Genomic DNA, 21,128 nt, shown 5'->3' on the forward strand with positions numbered 1-21,128 from the left:
ATACTAAAGAACAAACACCCAGAAATAGGGAAAGGGTTTGTCTTGTTGGCTCATCTCTCTTCTCACATCAACCACATCTTTGGGACAGGTGTTGCCATCAGCAGAAATGCTTGAAGAAGGAACACGTTTTTGTGCTTTCAAAGAACTCAGGCCAGGTGCTTGTTTGTGTAGCTCCATACAACTGAGAATGTGAGGGTGAGTGGGATATAGAGATCTTGCCTACACCCAGTTTCTTTTTTTTAATTCTTTATTTTTTTCCTGCTTTTTATCCCTTATTTTGACTTTGTTAGTCAAAGTACTTGCATAGAGATTCCTCAGGGGATGAGCCAGGCTCAGAGAGATTCTTGCATCTCCGTAATGCCAACATGCTTTCTAAACCTCTCCCATTAACTTCCCCACCTGAAAGAAAGAAACCTTAATTATCAAGTTATTAGTAAACCTCATGTTGTATTTTTCCCTTCAGTGTTTCCTCTGCTGCACTTGCTTTGGTGATAAGAGAGTTTGAATAATGCAGCTGACTCCATGTGGTGCTTGGAGAACTGTTTTGTCTTCAGGCAGTTCCTTTTTTGACAGCGTGTGTGTATTTGCCTTCTCTTATCCATGGTAAATGCTCTTAGGAGGAGTAAACTGCATCCTGAACACCCACCCTCTCATATCCTGTTCCCTCTCCTCCATCCCCTTCTTTAATAGCTAGCATCTATCTCATTATTATATTAGAATTAGTCCTTGATAAATTAACCAGTTAGACTTGGAATCTCTTATATAGGGCTAGTTCTTCCACAGCTAAAAACAGAGGGCAGCTGACACCTTGTTGCCTCTTTGTGATATTTAATAATCTGCATTGTTATTTGAGCATTTATTTAAAGATCTTACATTGTTTGAAGAGACTCAGCAAAGTGATTAGATGTCTCAGGGGCTTGGTAATAGGATATAAACCTTTTTACCTCTATGTCACAAGATCAAGTCTAACTTCTGTTGGCAGCAGCCAGAAGGTGGTGTGTGTGGTCAGTGGGCTCTTCACATTTCTGGCTCGTTTTTACCTTCCTTTATTGCAAGAAAAGTATGGAACTAGATTAGGATGTGCAAAGTCAGAATTTGCTTTCAAGGGTGCTGTAAACCTCCTGATCAATCTCAGTCATGCAAAATCAGTATTATCCTGCCTTTCTGGGTTAGGAAACTGAGGCACAAATGCTGATTTTCCTACAAAAGATTTACTCAGTTGTTGGTAGAGAAAGCAACCACTCTGGTTCCTGGGTGTACACTTTAGCCAGGAGCTTTTTCCAGCACTAGTAAGACTTAAACCTTCCGTGGCATGACTGGAAAATGACTTTTGCTATCAGCAGCTCTGCCTTAAGGGGACAGTAAGAGATAAAATAGGCACACTTGAGACACAAGAATGATGAACATCAGGAATCTGGTCCTCCTCCTGAAGCGGAGATTTGGTGATTTTGGTTTTAATTCAGACTCTTTAACAGAGGTAGCAGCAACTGTGCTATTTGGCGACAGATTGTGATTTCCTGGGGGTCAAGGGTCCTTGTATAAAAAGTTTACACCATGTTTGGGGTGTCCCACTGTCAACTTTCAGCTTTTGCTTCTTATTTTTGTCACGGCAAAACCACCCTGAGCGCGCAGCCTCCCGGGGTGCGTGCAGCCTGCAGGGACTGCTGGCGGCCTGGGAAACTCTCTAAGGACAAGTCACAAGGAGAACTGCCCTCTCTGCCTGGTGTGCTTGTTTCTTCTGAGATAAGAAGAAATTTGTGGGGCTTGCAGGAATGTTGTGCATATCCCAGCTGATGATGTTTCCATGTTCAGATTGAATGTGACCTGATTGTAGGGAAGTCTGGCAGGTATCCACGCAAGCGGGCACTAAGCGCTGCCTTTCCTCTGGCTTCCCTGAGATCTCTCAGAGTATTTAGCAAAGCTGTCTGAGTGGAGAGACCTGTGCAAGTGTCTGTAATGTTCTGTTTTTCTGTTGGCAGCTGGTCCTGGCTGAAGGCTCCCACTCTGACACAGGCTCCCAGTGCACCGAGAGCCACACGGACCTTCCGCCACCCATCGAGAGAACAGGCGGCATCGGCGACTCCCGCCCTCCGTCCTTCCAGTAAGAGCACATTGTGTCTTTTTTATATATATATTTAAAAAAAAAAAAAAAAAAGCAATTCCTCTCTGTTTCTTCCCCACATTTCTCCCTGCAAACCTGCTGTTTGTTGTTAGAAAAAATACTATGAGAACTGAGGAATTAAAAAGGGGAAGGGGAAGAAAAAAGCCCTGTCGTTGTTCAAATGAAATATATATCCTGTGTATCTCATTTTGAAAGTCACTGTGGAAGAGTTAAGTAGAGAGGGAGCCTGAAATGCTTTTCATAGTGTATGGATTACAACCTTTTATTACTATAGTGTGTGTGATTATGTGGTGGGCAGAGCCAGCAGTGATATCAAGAGCAAAAATTTACATGAGGACTAATGGCTCCTCCGTGTGCACACAGGCTCCCAGCTTGAGCTGGGTATGACCAGACTGGGAGTCATCTCAGTTAATAGTAGCTTTGTTCCTTCCTGTTAGGTGTGCAGAGCCAATGTCTATCCTCTGAAAACCTTCATTTTCAGGGAGGCCCTCTGAATCTACAGAGAGGATTTAAAACAGGACTTGGCTCTAGCTGTGATCTTAGTGTGTTTGGAGAATGGAACGTGGTGTGGATTTGCGTGGTGTTGTGTGTTGCCTTTGCTTTCTGTGATATCTGGTGCCTGGAAGAGCCCCTAGTGCTGTCTAGGAGTCTTTTAGAGATAAATGTTTTCTAGAGGATGCAGGAACTCTTAGGAAGCCCTAACCCGGCCCGGCAGTGTGTCTGCCAAGGGCTTCAGTGCCCTCGTGTGTTCATACGTTGCTTTACCTTGGCTGGGAGAGGCCTGTCAGTGCAGTCACGTGGGCTCAAATATAACTAGTTCTTTGTCTTCCTCACCTATACCTGCGTGCGGTAGCTGCAAGATCAAACTTTGTTTATAAACAATTACTACATGGTGATGAGGCACAAGCCTGTGTCCGTGTCTCCACTCACTGCGAGTAACTGCGTGTACTCAGACGATGGGATCTAAGCTGAGCTCTGCTGGGGCACCTGCTGGCTGCCGTGCTGGGCTGCAGGTCCTCTCTGGGCTTCTTGCCATCAGTCAGCACACTGCTGCGAGTGGTGGCATCTTCATAGTGCAAAGCCAACGTGGGAATCCTTTAGAAAATTCTCTTTTTTGAGGTGTTGGTGTGGTGATCCTGCAGTAGTGTGTTCAGTGCCATTTCTGCACAGTCTCCTTGAATAGTATTTCCATTGAATGGGTCAGTCGTGCAACCCTGTAACTGTCACAACTGTAACTTCAGTTTTGCTGTATACTCACATCTTACTTCCTCTTCTGGAAGGGTGACTGACCTTCTTGGTTCCTAAATCCCTGAGATTTTTTTAGTGCTGTTCAGACTACCAGAGATCTGTCATCTCCTGTCTCCCTTCTTCAGTCTTGATTGAGGCCTTATACTAAGTATATAAAAAGCTCCATCTGAGCAAGGTGTTGTATAATTGTACAAACAGTACTGTTGCTGGACAGCAAAGAGCACAGGAAACAGATGAAGCAGACAGGTCAGGAGGGAATCCTATCTGTTAGGGTTTAAACCCTTGAGCTGCCTTTTGTACACAGCTCTGAGGTATGTGCACTGAAAATGGGGTTGAATTTAATTGGCCCAGCAATGAGAGAGGAAACAGGCCAAGTGTGAGGTTCCTTTTGCACCTCCTTTGTTAGGGTGTAAACCAAATTTTGTGGGCGGGTTTAGCCTGGGAAGCGATGTGCAGGTGGGCAGTGTCAGCAGTCACTAGATGGTGCTGCCGAGATGTCTGAGAGCCTCCGGGTGGCCTGAGCAAACTGTCACCTCCTTCCCTTTTCAGTTGTACTGGGCTGAAACACGAAAGAGAGACGTACTTGTGACAGCAGTTCCAGACCCACTTGCCTTTTGGTAGCTTCATTAGCGTTTAAAATGTGCAGGCAAATGTTTTCTGGGATAACAACCCCGATTTCCTCATTGGTGGGCATGTCAGTACATTTTGTGAAGGCAGAGAAAGTGTGTGGGTGTGTGGAAGGCTTTTCAGCAATCCTCTTAAATGTAACACTACACAGATGTGCTTACACATGCACCAGCTCTGGGTCTGGCTTCAAAAGCCCCTGGGACCACTTGGTTAGGTCATTGGTAGTTTAATTCCCACTGCTTTGGTTAGTCATGAAAGCCAGGCTGGTTTATATGAACAGTGAAATGGCCCTTCCTCAGGGCTTGGAAATACAAAAGTATGGAGCTGTCATTGCTGTTTGTTTAGATTCAACCAAAAAAGTGGCCATAAACCATGGAGATAAATTCTCTGCTGCTTCTTTGAAACATTTTGCTCTGGCTAACTGTAGTAGCAAGAAGGTGGCTCTCAGTAGAGCCCTCATGACTGCAGTGTGGAAGAAATCTGGGCATTGAGATCATCATCAAGGTCCTTCTGCTCTTTGCCTGAAGCTCACTTGCTCGTAATGATCCTTCACTGGGACTTACTAGATTAATATTGTGCTGGCATATCTGTGTAGCTTTCAGGCCATTGAGAACATAAGGAAAGGACCTGGGGTCTGTTTGTGCATTTCACAGACACAATTATTTTGAGCTTTGCTGTGATTTGCAAGACTTCAACCTTCAAGGTCAGAGCTGGACATGGAAAGTGGCCACAGTGAGCTGTAGCTTCTGCCCCTTGGTTGTCAGCACGTTGTGTATCTGGGTTGGGTTATTGTCAGGAAAACAGATCAGTTTGGGGTGAGCAAGCACTTAAGAAAGTGAGCTGAAACACTGGGTTTGGTTTAAAAAAAATGATGCATGTATCAGGATATTGTAGAAAGCTGAAAAAACTCAATTCACAGGCTTAAGAAGAAGCCCCTGATGCCTGATGGAGGATGTCACCTGCTGACATTACTGGAGGAGCTCATACATACTTGTGTGTATTTCTTGGGTCTGTCATCTTCAGAATAATCATGAGATGATTCAGGAGATGCACAGGAACTTGGAGTGTTTTGCAGGTTGAGACCAGCATTAGAGTTCATAAGTTTTTTTTCTTCCAAAAACCACTGTCTTCTGCTTGCTCTTGTGGTTGGCAGTGATGCTGCAAAGTTGTGATCTTAAAGCCCTCGTGCTGGGACTGAGCTGAAAGCCAAAGTCCTTTGCAAGTGTGCTAGCAGCTAAAGCTGCCTTGTAGTTGGTCATCCCAGTGCATGCTGAAATGATCCCTTTTCTTAGCCCATCAGGAGGCTTTTTTTTCCCCTGTGGAAATGTTCATTCAACAGCCTCATGGCAGCTTGTTCAGTGCAGTCTGGGGCAGCCTGCAGTGCTACAGCAAGACTGCAGCTCATCTGCAGGGTATTTCTAAACAAAAAATAAATTAAAAAAAAAAAGGGGAGAGATGACTCCACTGTTTCTTCCTCTTCTCTAACAGCCCCAATGCTGCCAGCAGCCGGGATGGCCTGGACAATGAGACAGGAACAGAGTCAGTCATTAGTCACCGGCGAGACAGACACCGACGGAGAAATAGAGAAGGACATGAGGATGGTGAGTCCTGTTCTATTTCCCCTCCTTTTCATTTAGAAAGCACAATTTTTCTGATCATCTTTCCAAGTAACAACTAGGTGTGCATGACTGCAGCAGAGAAGTGTGTCTACATTCCTGTGTGTTTCTGGGACTGTTATTATTTTAATTATTTTAATTTGATGATTGCTTTGAAGCTCTTTGAAGCTCAGCATTTTCTAAGGGGTTTGGACAACCTGCAGTCAAGTGGCAGGGGGGTTCTTTTTGATGATTTACAGAACTTTTTGTAGTATTAGAAAATGATTTGTTTGGAGAGGCATAATGACACCCAGTGCTGAGCTCCATACTGTCAAGGCGAGGCTGCCTCTGTTATTCAAGTTAGCTCATTGAAAAGGAGAACACACTCTTTGCTGCCTGGTGTTGGGAGCTTGCAGTGTAGACAGTCTTTAGTATTTCAACATTGCAAGATGTGAGCCAAAATCCTCTGAAATAATTTCTGTTGATTTCTCTAGGCTTGGATCAGCAGTAGTATTTTAAGCTGGTATAACTACAACACATGGGCCCTGAAGATCTTTTTTCTTTTTATACATAAGTGCACCCAAAGTACACACATGAACTGCAGAACTTCATCTCTTGCCTCTAGTCTGTACATCAAAGTAAGCTTGATTTTTTCATTTGTTGCCAGACAAGCATTTCCAGGCTTAGTGAAGAATTAATCATTGCCACCCATTGAGTTTAAAATGGTCCAGAATATGGAATACTTGGGCCCAAGAGATGCCATGACAGGCTTTATTGACAGCTCCACCCACTAAAGTATTTGCCTCCAGTTAGAATACATATGACTTCTGGTTTTCTATGGGTTAGAAGCAGGTGTCTTTCTTTTCATTTAACCCTTCCAACTTGTAACTGACTCAGAGTGAATGAAAATTACACAGTGGGTGGAGCAGAGAGCTGTCTTTGCATGACCCTGGCTGCAGATTCCTTTGGGAAATCCCAGAAAGAGGCAGAATCTTCTAACAGTGTGTGTTAAAAACTTGTTACGGGAAGAATGATAAAAGGTGATTTGTTTTTAATATTAGTTTAATGCCAATACATGTTTTGCCACAGACATGAGCTGGTGGCAGAAGAGCTGGTTGTTGAATCAAGGGCCAGAGTCTAGATCCCTCATGTAGTATTGTTTGAGCCTGGGAGATTCTGTCTTCTAGTGGTCTGAAAGCAGTTCATACTTTTCCCTTTAGACAGAAATAGAGTAAAATTTCCTCCTTCCTCTGTCAGTCTAAGCTGTGCTCAGGCAGGAACATGTCACTCAGCCTGCAAACATTGTACTCAGTACAATTTAGGCCTCCTACCTGAAGCAGGCTCTCCATATGAGCAAGAAGTGAGTTTTGTTCATGTGCATAAAGCAAGGACAACTACTGTATCAGTTTGGTCTCATGGAATATGTCATTTAATATCCATACTGTTTCTGTGGGCATAATATTTTATTTAAAAAATCCCCACACCCAGTAGTGTGTTCCTTCCAGCTGAAAGCTCATCTCCAGAATGCACAGTTCAGCACTAGATCCTGAACTGCCACTTAAGAAAGATACAAAGAAGTGAAACAGCCTTATCCTGGAGAAGGCTTTTAAGGCCTCTTCATAACAACAGTCATTCTTGTCTTGAGTTTGTCTTCTTTGTCTGAAGCACAGTTGGGTGTAAAATGGGGGAACAGCCATAGGAAAGAGGGACAAGGGTGGAGGAAGGGCAGCAAGGTTGTGACACCTGGTTCACAGCTATTTCAAGGGCAGAAGCTGTGTGCTCTCTTGTCATTATGAAATAGTGGCAAATCCTCCTTTCCCTGCAGAAAGAAGGAAATGCAGTTAAAGTGTTTGATCTTGTCCTGTAGAGACTTGTTTAAATAATACCCAAATTACAGCTCTAGTAGTTCACAGAGAGGCAGGAGGAGGGATCTTCATTGGCACACTGTGTTACTCATGGTTTGGTTCCTTAGGTGTTACACTGCAGAGCAGCCAAGACATAGGGACAGCACTGCCAGCTCACCAAGCTGTGCAATGTGTTGTAGCCTGAATTTCAAACAAGGTGAAGGGAGAAAAGGTGCTGAGGAGCAGCCTGATCTGCAGCAGGTTTCTTACATTTTGTTCTGATTGGAGCTAAGGTGAGGGTACACTACCCACATTCTCTGGTAGCTGATCATTAAAAATGTGGTACCAAGGGTGGATTGTTCACAAATCCTGGTCATTTTACTGTGTTCCTTTTCAGTAATTTTTAGTAGAGCATTCTCTGCTCATGGTCCAGAATACAGACCATGATGTATATGCAGACCACACCCTAATTCTCATCCACAGATGCTCAGTAAAGCTGGGGAAATAATGAAGGATCAACAAGTAGAGATATAATTTTTCTCCAGGGAATTGCCAAAGTTTGAGTTACCTGTTGTATGCCTCTTGTGCTTTAAGCAGGTTATATTTTTCCAAGAGTGCAAGGGGAAAGACATTTCACTCTGTTGTTGCTGTTGTGTTCTTACTGAGGTTAATAAAGTGAACAAGTTGAGCAAGATGAGCCCTGTCAGCTAAGCCTGGACAAAGTTCCCTTCTGTCTGTGTACATATGGTTTTAAAGGTGTAATAATAATTATATTGTGGAGGCTATATATGCAGAGAATTTGTATTAGTTTTTGGAGAGGCTTTGTATCCAAAGAGGCTTTTGTATGGATTGGGGAATATGTCTTTTCCTGATCATCTTTCACACTAATTAGTAGCAAATCTGTCCCTGGCGTGAGCTTCATATAAAATGAGTCTGAAAGAGTAGAGCTGTCAGGATGTCAGAGCTCCACTTTCTCTCGTAAAGCAACAGAAGTCCTTGTTGCTTTGAAAAGCTGACAAAGTTCTATTAATTGGAAGTAGAGTGAGGATCTTAATTAGAAATGTGGGAGGTCTGCCTGGCACATGTTCATGGGACCCCTTGCTGCCCAGAACAATGCTCCCACATCAGTTTGCCAAGGAGAAGTGGGAAAGGGGACTGTGGAAGCTCTAATTAAGGAGGTAATTAAGGGACAAGTTTTCTTTGGCATTGGAGGACGTTTTATAGCTACTGCTCGTTTTCTGACAAGTCTGCAGATGTCAAGTGTCAACACTAGTGTTTCAACACTGAGTTTGCTGTGGGGTGAACTTAACTATTGTGCAGCCAGCTGAAAAATGCTGGATAATGACCTGTGCTTTGAGAAGCTCTTACTGAGGGCATGCTTGTAGATCCCCAGTGTTTGGGAAGAGGAGCTGTGGCAGGTTTCCAGCCGTCGCTGCAGTACCACGTCCTCTTCACCACAGTGTGTGCCAAGGGATCTGAACAGAAAGGGCTGGGACTGCAAAACAAGCACAGTGGGAACTTCAACAGCAGCCCCTGAAAATGCAGTTGTCCTCAGCTGTGGTTGCTCTTTCAAGACTGTCATGTATAAACAACGATGAGGGGGGGGGTGGTGAGCCCCTGAAATTTCCAAGTGACCAGATGGCCACGCAGGGGACACTGGCAGCCCAGGACTGTGTGCCTTGGGAACAGGACCTTTGTGCCTGCTTGTAATCCGTGCTATGGTGATGTCTAGAAGCCTTTCTCTGGTAGCACTGTGGAATGATTAAGGGTTTAAGGATTCCAAAGCACTTCAAACACAAGTCAAGGGATATAGCATGCAGATGGGTACAAGCATCAAGCAGGAGTGGACAAGGAATAGTGGTCATTCTTCTCCCCTTACATAGCAGAGACTCTGAGCCCTGCAGGCAGCAGTGGCTGCACAGATGGGGCTGCAAGTCATCATTAAAAAAGCAGTAACGTGTCCTGTTAATAATTGACAAAGGCTTTCTGCATTGGTGGGGACTGGAAACTGTTGTTTTTTTCTCTAAACCAGGAGCTTGGCTATGACTTCTTCCTGAGACCCTGTCACCTCTGTTCTCTGCAGTGTCACGGAACCCTCTTTACAGCTTCCTTGAGCAGATGCTGCTCTACTCTTTTCTGCTTTCAAGGCTTGTTTGATTTAGGACTTTGATGTTCTTTTGTCCCTCAGGCAGGGCCTACTCTGCTGCTGATAAAAGTCAAGGAGGACATTTTCTAACCTCCTAGGCTATGCTTTATTCTAATCTCTGTCACACAGTAAAAGGCTTTTGTCAGACAGTCTCAATGAACTCTGTCATCCTCTAATGAAGAAACAGGAGCAGAGGGTCAGGCAGAAAGTCCCAGGTCATTAGTGGGACAGGCATTGAAGCAGAGCAGAGAATGATTCTTGTTTAGACTAAAGACTTGGATACCTGGCAGTATTTTATGAATAAAATCCTTATAATCATGGTTTGTGGAAGCACTCACTCAATTACAGTTCCTGACCCTTACCCCAAAACAGTGTTGGCTAAATTAGAACAACTCTGGAAAGGGAATTTTAATTGGCTAGAGAGATTACAAAAACTATGGATTTAAGTGCCCACCCTAATTACACAGGAAACCTGTGCTGTGAGCTCAAGAATACCTGGTGCTGTTTGGGAGGTATAAAACATTGTTAAAGTGGAAGTGTATTTGCATGCTGGTAAAGCCACTGTGATCTATTGTAGCAGTGTATGGGAGCTTTTCTATGACAGAAGATCTGGTTCAAACTGTGAATGTGTGAAGCTGAACCCATTTTTTTCTGTTTAAAATTTAGCTGAGAAGATAGAGCTGGAAAAAGGGGAAAAATGTAAACAGGAGGCATTGTTAGTGTAGTCAGCTCTTCTGATCTAGTATATACAAACCAGGGGTATTTTAGTTGGAATACCTAGAGATACAGATCTGCAAAATGAGACTAAAAGCTCTTCCCTTTACCTCACATCTGTTCACCCATTCCAGTTCCAGCTGAATCCAGCTGTGCACTGGCTTTTGGGGAAGCCATGAAGCAAACCTTTTGCAGTGCTCAAAAACCAGTTCCCTTCCATTTTTGGTTTACACTGAATGATACGAGATGAAACCTAAATGGTAGTTTTAATTTACACAGTGGCAAACACATTGCTAATCAGAAGCCTTTAAAATGCATCTTTGTATGATAAATATATTTTATATATATATATTTAATTATTATAGTGACATAATAATAGTATGTTTATATTTGATAAATAAGTTCAGAGTTAAAGAGGAAAAGGGAGGGAAACTGCATTTAGATACAGGTTTTTCCTTTGTTGGGGTCTCTTATTTGTGTCTCTGTAGCAGGATTGAATTTGGTTGTGTGGCTTTAACATGCAAAAAATAACTGAAAAGCTGACACTGTGTTTCAAAAGGCAAGGATTTAAGGTCCTTCTCCACTGTGACCCTGTGTTAGCTGTGTTTTGGCTGCTTGGAATGGGTTTAAAAGTGCCAACAAGTTTCAGCCAGTGTGGTTTTGGGATCTGAGTTCCAGGTGCAGCCCTGCTGCAGGCAGCAAAATCTTGTGTCAGGTTGAGTCAGGGCAGCCAGACAAAATGCATACATTGCTGCCATCATTCATCCAGCTCAGCTTGTCCATGCCTTTCCCTTTCTTCCTGCCTAATGCTTGTGAAGAATTCAAGGGCCCTGTAAATACCGTATAAATCTGTGTCTTGTCATCAAAGTCATGTAAGATGCTGCTGTAATCTGATTTCCCTGGCAAGGCTTTATGTGTGAGAAATGTGCTCTTTCCCCATTAGAAGATGGGAGGGGACAGAGTTTTTGTTTAATTATTCTTTCTGGTGGGTCTCCTGAACCTGCAAGACAACCTTAAACCACATGCTTTGTCTTCTTTGTTTGCTTTGTCTACTGGAAACATGATACCGCGGCACTCCAGATCCCATGTCAGGAGGGACTGTCCTTTTTATTGTTTCAGGACAGCCTTGCTTCCACTCATTTGTCCCAGGTTATTCAAGGAGTAGCCGAAGCTTGCCCACCCCCTGCAGGCAGTGGCAGGGGAGGGTTTTAGGCGAGGGGTTCCCAGTCTGGATGGCAGAGCTCAGAGGTCGGTGGTAGAGCTGAGGTAGCGTGGGAGGAAAGAAGATTGCTTCAACACTAGAGACTGTGAACTTTTCCAGGAGCAAAGGTACACTTTCTAAATGCTATTCCCTGCAAGGCATTCCAATTTCATAGAGATTTGTTGGAAAACAATGATTCGTTCATATCCAGTATGATCCATAATACTAGGACAGTCTGTGAGTCAAACGAGAAAACCGACCTGGATGATGTGAGAGAACATTAACTTTTTGAAGAGCTCAGGTCAAAATCTTGAAAGAATGTGGTAAATTTGTTTTAACTTTAGCATTTGAGGTGCTAATTGGGCATCTGTGGTAACACAGCATCTGCAGTAACACTCTCTCTTGGTAAAAACACTTGCAGAAGTATATGGAATTTAATGATGAGAAACACACATAGAGATTTGAGTGAAAAAGTTCCTTCACCTCTATCTCCAAAAGAGAGAAATTTTATGTCAGAGTAAAAAACCCATATATTTAGATCTGAGATACATTTCTGTAATACATTAAAGTAAAATACTGTAAAAGAAACCCCAGATCAGTATAATCTCTAGTAGCCTGACTGTATTCTAAAAAGCAATTACACAAATTCCAAGGCCTATTTATGTGTGGTTTATTGGGATAAAGAGAGCTGTGCTGTGTTACAGGATCCCATTAAAAATGTGGCTGTGAAAGGATGTGGATTTTCAGAATTGATCTGTGAAAAAGAGTGACTTGTATCCAGCAGATGTGATTACAAAGTGTGTTGTGGAAGTGGCAAGAGCGACAAATGGCAAAGTCAATGCAATTGATTTTTGTTCTATTTCCCCAGTCCTTCAAGATACACTGCTTGCCAGATGTGCTGCCTCTTGGGCACAGGCTTCCTTGGGATTATGTCACGGAGGAAGAGCATGCAAAAATATATGTATTTTTCATGATCTTTGAGTCTTCAGGAATTGAATTTTCCAGTGTCCCAGCAGGAGCCCTGAACTGGCTTTTTTTTCCTCTCACACTGTGCGTGAAAAATCACGACTTGTGGGAAGCTCCGTGTACACCTGGATATGTTTGTTGGACTTGGACACAGTGATAGTCACAGTGCACGCTGGGGAGTTCCTTAAGTGGGCACAGTGTGGGCAGGGAAATGGTCACTGCCACGTTTCTGAAGTGTTTTGGTAGGAGCCAGCCACAGCAGGAGAGGCAACAGGAGCTCCACTCACAGCAGCCTTCCCCTCTGAGGCCCACTCCCAGGGGGAGATATTGTCACAAGTGGTGTCACCACCTGATGAGGCCATGGGAACCAGCCCGATGCTATCCAGAGGCACAGCCCCGCATGTATCACTGTAGGTATTCATGTTCACTTCAACTCAAGTTTCTGGGCAGTCAGAGCCCTTGTTTTGTGGAGGGAAGCTGAGGTACTCAGCGAAAAAGAAAAGGGCAGTGTGGCTGGGCTTGATTTTATACTGATGCTGAGGTTGAATTTTGTCTGATGCTGTGATTAGGTTTCCAGATCTAGTGAAATATTTTGGACTCTAGGCTGTACTATGTAAAGCCTTAAAATGTTAATTTGTAGTGTAAGAAAAAGAGGAATTTTAATTGTTCAAGTCTGATGTTCTCCTTAGTTTTAAAAAACAGAACTCTGACTGTCTAAAGCCTTTTAATTTACAGAAAAGTGTTGTTTTCTCAGCTTTAGAACCCAGATGTCTTTTCCCTTCTTTTTTCTCCTGTTTTTGTAATGGATGAAAGCAACTTTGAAAAAATTTAATTTTTTTTTCCTGAAACCCTGGGTGAGTAGCTGAGGTTGAATATTCAGGGACTTTGCAGAACAGACTACTTGACCTTGGCTCTCAGAGGTCGAAGTTGCTTGCCCCCACTGAGGAGGAGAAACAATGCAGAATAGGCTTGACCTCCTCAGTAACTAAATCTGGTTGAGATATTCCCTGTAAACTGCTAGTGCCAGCTTAGAAGGAGTAAAATTTGGCCAACCTCTGTGTTTCTTTTTATTTGTATGCATCTGGCACGTGCAGGCATAATTGGCTGCTCCCTTGATTTTAGTTTAAAGGCAGAGCTAGGAGACTAGTCAAGTGTGGATGTGGGGAATGGGGGTTCCTGAAGGTACTTTATCATTCCTCATACATAAAGAAGCACTTTAATAATCGGTGTCTTTATATTAGGCTGTAGAATTTGAAGAAATGGGTGAACACTCATTTATTCAGAGAGAACTGAAAGTTCAGGCCTTTAAAAGCTTTCTTGCCTCTGTGTCTGTGAAGAGTTGCCAATCTGGAGTCTTGGGTTGCTGGTGACAAGCTGATTAGTTGTTTTGCAGTGTGATCTAAGTGCTACCACCCGGTCTTGGGAGCACATTATGGTACTTGTGATGGCCACATTATAGGAGGAGAGGATTTCTATACTCCAGAATGTGGATCTTGAAAAGCCCTGGCAAATGCTGTTGTGTCCCCATTTTACACATGGGGAAATGAAGAGGTAGAATGCCAGGAGAATGGGGCTCTGGAGGCAGAGCCTGCAATTGAAACCTGATAAGCTTCATTTTTTAACACCACAGAGCCTTTGACTTTGAGGCAGTTCCTAGAGGACAGCAGTCAGTCCCTGACTCACCAGTGTGTGCTACTTTCAGAGGAGGATTCAAGGCTTGATTAAATTGTCTCAGCTGCCCTCCAGCATCTGGCCAGATGAAAAACAAGTGGCAGTTCTGAGAAGGATGATGAAGGGATGCTGTGGTTCAGCTTCACTTCAAACCAAAGCTCTGTGCTGTGGCAGGAGGGGCGGAGCTTTGGGTTTGCTCTGTGGCTTTAAAGATGAGGTCTTCTTGGGTAGCCAGTTTAAGTGTTTTCACGGCCATTTTGTGTGCCTGGAGATGTGCCTAGAAGCTGGGTGATCAAACAGGCTGTGGAAGTGACATAACAGGAGAATTTGTCACAGCCTTTTTCTTCAGTTCTTTCACTTTGCAGAAATGAATGGTTTAGATATATGTATAAAAAATTGAGATGAGACCTCTGTATGTTTGTTACCTTTTAATGGATCTCCTAAACACCTGTAGGGATAAAAATATTTAAGCCCATGTTCCTCAGGTGGGAAGGCAACTAATTTTTAATTATTTTTTTTATTTCACTGCTGAGCAGTTTGCAACAGGAGGAGTGAAGGCTATCCATGATGGATGTGACAGCCAGGTTTTTAGGGTGGCTCTTGCTTTTTCAAACTGTGTTGCTCTGATAGTTAGCATGAGTTGTCAGTTAGCTTTCAATGTGTACAGCTGCACAGTATCAAGTGTAATTCCTACTGCAGACATTTCTCCTTTATGAAAATTTTCTGCTCTGTGATTGAAGAGCAGATCCCTTCAACCTGGGAGGAAATTGTGAGTTTGGAGAGTGTGTTTTAAAATATCAGTCTGTATTTGAAACCTGTACGTTTATTTCTTGACCAGGTGCCTTATCAAGCTGAGCCTTTCCTGTTTCAGGGAAGGGGAAGTTCCTGGCAAAACAGAGCACTTACAGATGATGGGTCTTCTAATGAGAGGTCCCTGAAGGGAAGCAGGCAGAGGAGTTTGCTTTGCAGAGGAAAACCCATCAAATATCTCTAGAAAAAGATGAATCACTGCTGGCTTCAAGTAAATGGCATTCTTACTGAGGGGATTATCTGCAGGAATGTTTGTGTGTCTGACAAGATTCACACAGCCAGAGATCAGCAGGAAATTGTTCGGAAGCATTTTATGCGTGTGGAATGGTCAAGACAGTGTGACTTTAATACAGCTGAACTGCCCAGACAAGGTGCTGTAGGTGTGGGGACAGGGCCACATAGCACAGGTTGAGGGAAAGGTAGCTTTATGGGTGAGATATTAATAGAATTCCTCCAGGAATGTTGTTTAACATTTTCTGTGCTGATAGCCCTGCACGAGAAGATCAAATTGTGTTGGCTGCTGCTTTTCCAAGACCTTCATATGTACTTTCCTATTAACATCAACTTCTCTTTTCTAATTGATGTTCTAATACCATTACAGTACTTGTTCATGCCTGCCACTGCTGCCTCGGTCTGTTTGTGGCTTGCCCATGAACTGAGCCATAGACAAATGGAAAAGTCAGGAAAAGGCAGGTTGGTAGGTGAGCCAGCCTGAGCTTCCCAGTGCTGAATGAGGTCCTGCAGGGGGCTTAGTTTTGGCACAAGGACCCTCCTGCAGAGCTGTCTGCAGCTCTCAGTGTCAATGTTGTGCTACTCACAGTGCCACTTCTTCCTTCCTCTTCCTCCTGCCTAGTAACCCTCCATTCCTTGTGTGTTCCCAGTCCCTCGGATCAATGGGCACCCGAAGCTGGACAGGCACCGCGAGCACCCTCCTGGCTACGACAGCTCCTCCACCATGCTGAGCAGTGAGCTGGAGTCCAGCAGCTTCATTGACTCTGATGATGATGACAACACAAGCAGGTAGGGCATCAGCACAGCAACTGAGCTCTTCAGTGCTCTTTGCATCTGTTCCACTTGACTGCATTTCTGGGCTTCCCTGGACATGCTCGTTGGCAAGATGAGAAGATTTAGATATTCTCTTTTTTTTTTCCTTCTTTTTTTAAAATTTCCTTTATTTCCTTTTGATTTCCTGCTACCTACCACTTGAGCACTGATAATTCTTCAGTAACATCATGCTGGGTGTAATCACTGCTCTGAGAAACAAGTGAAATTATTGGCGTTGCCATTTAAGCTGCCTGTAGCCACTCTTCCAACTCAGAGAAAAATTCTGGTCATGTTCTTTCCCTTTAATAGCAAGAATTATCACATTTTAAGTTCAAAGCAATGTGCAACTGTCTGCCTATTTATAAAGAAACAGTGTGATTATTGTAACAGAATACTTTCAGCATACATTCCTAATAAGTAGGACCTCACTAAAGCTCAATTGTAAGGAATTCTTGTGTAATTGCATAGTCTGAGAGCTATGAGCAGTACAGAAATTCATGAAGGTTAATGCTATTCCAAGGCAGGCTGTGATGCCATGGATTAATGACTTCTTAATTATTTTTTTCATTTTTTGCAGAGAGAATGTGAATGATTCCTTGCTTTTTGCAAAAAAACTCTGCATTTCGAGACATCCTTGTTAATCTCCAAACATATTTTGTTGTTATGTAAAAGGTTTATAAGCCAGTTCATTTATTGGGCTCAAAATACATGTTTTTAAAGATGTAAAATCAAGCAAAACTAATATTCTTTGCTTTCCTGTCTGCAATGGTAGCATTCTCTGAACACTGTCTCTAGAGCTGTTTGTTGCTCATCCAGATGAGTTGTGAAAACCCATGGCAGATCTCTGGTGGTTCATAGACACCTGTATCTAAAACAAATAAGATGCAACATGATATTCTAAAATTTTAGGTAGAGTGGAAACAGCAAAGAACAACTAGTCCTGGAGATACTTCAGCATTTGCTGTGTTTACAAACAGATTAACTAGCTTATTGAACTCAGTGGATCTGTTTGGTCTTGCAGTTAAGCCATGTCTTAAAAACCTGTTGAAGGACAGCAGTTCCTTCAAATTCTGTCTAAAGGCTGGGTGTTCCCAAAGGGTTGAAAGGGTAACTAAGTGAATATTTAAAATTTGGTCCTGAATTAGTTTCAAGAACTGATTTTGCATTTACAGTGAAGTTGCCAACACCTGAAGATACAGAAAAAGCCTTCTGGATGCTTTGTACTTCACCTGGATGTTCATGTGCATAAAGGCTTGGCAAGATCAGTAGTTTACCTGAATGTACTCCAAGCCTTCCTGAAGCCTTTAGGGCTTCTAACCCTCCTTCCCTCCCTAAAAAAAAAATCAAGCCCACAACAACAACAACCCTGCAGCTGATTTTATTTCTGGTAAATATATTAATCATTTCCATAGCAGCAAGATATGCAGTAGGGCAGGATTAGCACAGTCAGGCTGGCCACTGAAGCACATTATACTAGACCCAGCTAAATCTGTGTTAATAAAGTAAAGCTTCCTGTGTCTGACCTGAGAAGAAAGAGACTCTTGGAAGCTGCTGCGCAGGACTTTTCCTTTCTAGGCTGGGGCAGGAGCTTTTGGCACACAGAAGAGCTGCCAGGCCAGCTAGTCAGGAAGAGCAACTAAAAGGAATGCTCCAAGGTATGCTGTTGTGTTCTGGGATGGTGTTTTCAAGCAGATGAGAGGTTGTGCTGGCAGGGAGAAGTTTTCTTGAGGGGCATATACAGCCCAATAAGAAGGTCGAACATGCTCCAGATCTGCTGGAGACAGAGGCCTGGGGAAACAGGGGCTGGAAGGGGTAAGTTTGTTTAACAGCAGCTGGTGAACTCTGGTGTCAGAACCTGTGTTGTGAGGGAGATTGTACATGGAGGATGTCGCTGAGAGAAGAAATCAGATGCAAAGGATGTCACTGTCTTGGGAGTTAAGATTGAGGATGCTTTTCTAACAGTTTCTATTTGACACTGGGTTTGTTTTCTTTTCAACTTGCAGCAGTGCAGCAGAGTTGTTTCATTTCCAGCCCAGGGAAGTTGGATAGCATTTAGTTAGAGAGAAGAATAATCTTTTGTTCAGTATATTAATTTGTTTACAAATATTACAGGACAGTAGAGAACCCTTCGAGTAATGTGAGCGGAATAATTTATTTCCTTTGCTTTTCAAGTGTGATGTAATTGAAGGTCAGTGTTGGTGGGATTTTCAGGACAGATTGATGTAGAGAGCTCATGGTAAACTTTACAGTAACTGTCTTCTGTCTTTTGTTAAGCAAATAAAGGTCTAGCAGATGTGACACCTGTAGCTGTAGGATTATTCTCAGCAACTTGCAATTAGTATTCTCAGTTCAACGTGACTAAAATTATGTTTATTTCTCATTTAAGAAATCAACATTAGTTCTTTGCCATCTATATGGACAAGCTTTCTATAACAAATTGTTACCTTTTTTTCCTTTTTTTGGGTAATGCAGGTGGGACCAATTGTTTTTATTATTTTAAAAAATCTCTTCTGTGGGATTTACTAACCTTTCTGTTAGAAGTACAGCTGGGGTTTTGGCCAGTAGCTAGTGCAGGAAATTGGTAATTATGATTCCAGATTTTTTTTTTTTTTAAATCTTTGGACTTTATTTTTCCCAAAAGCTCAAATACACCATCTCATTTTGCTCATCCAATTGTAATAATAACTTTTACTCATTTCTGAGGATACTTCAGAGATCTAAATATGACTTCTCATTAGAATACATCTGGGCTGCTGTTCAGCATCCAGATACTCCCAGAAATTGTGCAGTGTTTGTGTTGGATCTAGGTGATCTTTAAGGTCCTTTCTGACCCCAGCCATTCTGTGATTCTATGAATGATTCAGCAAGGATATATTAGGGCCAGGGATTTAAAAGATATGCCAAGAAGAGCTGAGGACATGTACCACAGCTGCATGAAAATAGATACTGACTTGACTTCTTTTTTGTGCGACTTCAGAGACTGAAACCTGATGTTTACAAATCTGCTTCCACAGATTGTGGGAGTCTTGCTGAAGGAAGCTGTTCTGCCTTTGACTTCCACATGGGCTTATTAAGGAAACTTAAGTCATTACCCAGCTTCCCCCAAGAAGGGATGAAAAACTGGAGTTGAGCAAGCTCTCCATTTAGGGTCTTGCCAGAGTAATAATTAACATGTTCTAATGCTTATCTGTATGGAACAGATAGGCACTGGAAGGTACTTCTAAGTTGCTTACTTCTTAGGATGCAAAATGCTATGAAATAGCACCAGATCACTGCCAAGACTGGTTGAGACAAAGACATTCAGGGAGTTGTCTGCTGAAACTCTGCTGTTCCCATCCCTCATTTCCACAACTTGCTATTCAGATAAAACACCCAGTGTTTGGAAGGGGGAGGAAGAACTTTGTTACTGGGTAAATTCCCATTGTGATCTCCTGCTGCAGGCACCTGAGGCTTCCAGGATAGATTTGCTCTCCATTCTATTTCTCTGCTATATGAAGATTCCTAATTTAAGATTGCTTTCTACAGTGGGCAGTGATGGCTGGAGCCATTACCCCTTTCAGGGACAGAGTAATGGGAAACTGAAAAAATGAAATGATATGTCTGTTCAATGAATTCTCTTTATCTACAGTAGCCATTAGGAGATGCCATTGTAAAAAAGTTGGTGACAGGAAGCAGTGCATGCTCCTTAAGTGCTGCACACTGGGATAAAACCATAAAATATGTGTGTTGAGAAGGTCAAGCCTCAGAAAACCAGGTGCTGTGAGCTGTTTCCACAGATCAAATTTTTGATCTCTTTTGGAAGTACCACCTCTTGTCTCTTGAAATTAATTTGCCTTACTGGGAGGGGAAAAAAGGAGTGTGTGAGGTTAACATGCCTGAAATAGTTTAGTGAACTTAAAGAGAATGCCAAGAGATTCACACCCTCAGAGCAGTTCCATCATGTGTAATATTCAGCTCAGTGTGCTTGACTAAAACACACCAACTTTATGCAAGATGGGTTTCTCACTGTGGTGGGTTATAATCTCATGACAGCCAGCTCCTTTTCTGAAGTTGCTGGTATCAAGTTTTCTTGAGGTATTCTGGCATTCCTCCATGTGGCTTGAACTTTGAAGACAGGGACATGAAGGCTGGGGGAAAAAAGACTGGCACTGTTTTCTTTGTGACAGTGCCAGTTCAATTACTTGTGTTCTGTAGGGTTGTGGTTTGGAGTTTTTTTGGGGATTTTTTTGTTGTTTAGTTGGCTGTTTTTTGTTGTTTGTTTTTTTTTAAAATCTTGGTTAATGATGGAGCATTAATTTGTCTTTTTTTTGGGGGGCCATTATTAACAATAAATAGGGGAGAGGTGTCTCTGGTATTATGGTGGTATCTCTGAAATCTAGGTTCTGTTCTAGGCTTCTGAAATGAATTTGGCCAAATCCATTTATGTCTTTCTGTGTCTCAGTCCACTATCTGTAAAATGAGAAGGATTAATATTCCCAACTCTCAGGGGAATTTTAAGGATTTATATCTAGAATGTAGCACATTTAGGTTCTGTAAGTTTGAAGAGCCTGAAAAAACCCTGACAGGATATGTAAAGAGAAATCAGATTCACTGTTCCTCTGCCACTATGTGGTAGTAGCTGTTACCAATTGCTACTGCATTTCATTGCATTCAAGCCCAGGTTCCTGTTAACAGCAGAAGGAAATAACAGCTCCATGACTCACAAAGATTATTATTAAGAGATTCTCCAGGTTGTTCTCTCAGAGCAGAGGTTAAAATCACTGGTTAATGTACAGCTGTTCTTTGCTGTGATGGGCCTCGAGTCAGAACCACCTTTAAAGTAGTGGAATGTAGCTACCTCTGACCTTGGGGTGACTAAATCAGGGGGCTAGATGCCTGCTGAGAGGCACTCAGTCTTGCTCCCAGAACAAAGCAAGCCAGTGAATGACACTCTCTGATCCATAGTGCAGTTCAGCTGGTGTCTCCCCTGTGCCCCTCGCAGAGGCTGAGGTGCTGCACGCACCGGGAGGGAGCAGCAGAGCAGCACCTTGGGAGCCAGCTGATGGTGTCTGCATGGTTTTACTCTCCTGCCTTCGAAGGAATCAGCCTTTTTTTTGGCAGGGTGCAGGGCAATGCAGATGGCTCAGCTTTACACATTTGC

At 42.9% G+C, this 21,128-nt stretch overlaps 1 protein-coding gene across 3 annotated transcripts in view; it reads left to right on the top strand.

Moving 5' to 3' along the window:
• The window catches only part of DVL1 (dishevelled segment polarity protein 1), a 73,661-nt gene that overhangs the window by 34,458 nt on the left and 18,075 nt on the right, over window positions 1–21,128 (top strand). For all 3 annotated transcript variants that reach the window (XM_051637164.1, XM_051637165.1, XM_051637166.1), the window contains exons 3-5: window positions 1,980–2,101; window positions 5,486–5,598; window positions 15,826–15,964. In XM_051637164.1, the coding sequence (XP_051493124.1) occupies window positions 1,980–2,101; window positions 5,486–5,598; window positions 15,826–15,964 (374 nt within the window). The remainder of the gene's footprint in view (window positions 1–1,979; window positions 2,102–5,485; window positions 5,599–15,825; window positions 15,965–21,128) is intronic.

Source organism: Apus apus, chromosome 20, assembly GCF_020740795.1.
Source record: "Apus apus isolate bApuApu2 chromosome 20, bApuApu2.pri.cur, whole genome shotgun sequence".
NCBI lineage: Eukaryota > Metazoa > Chordata > Aves > Apodiformes > Apodidae > Apus > Apus apus.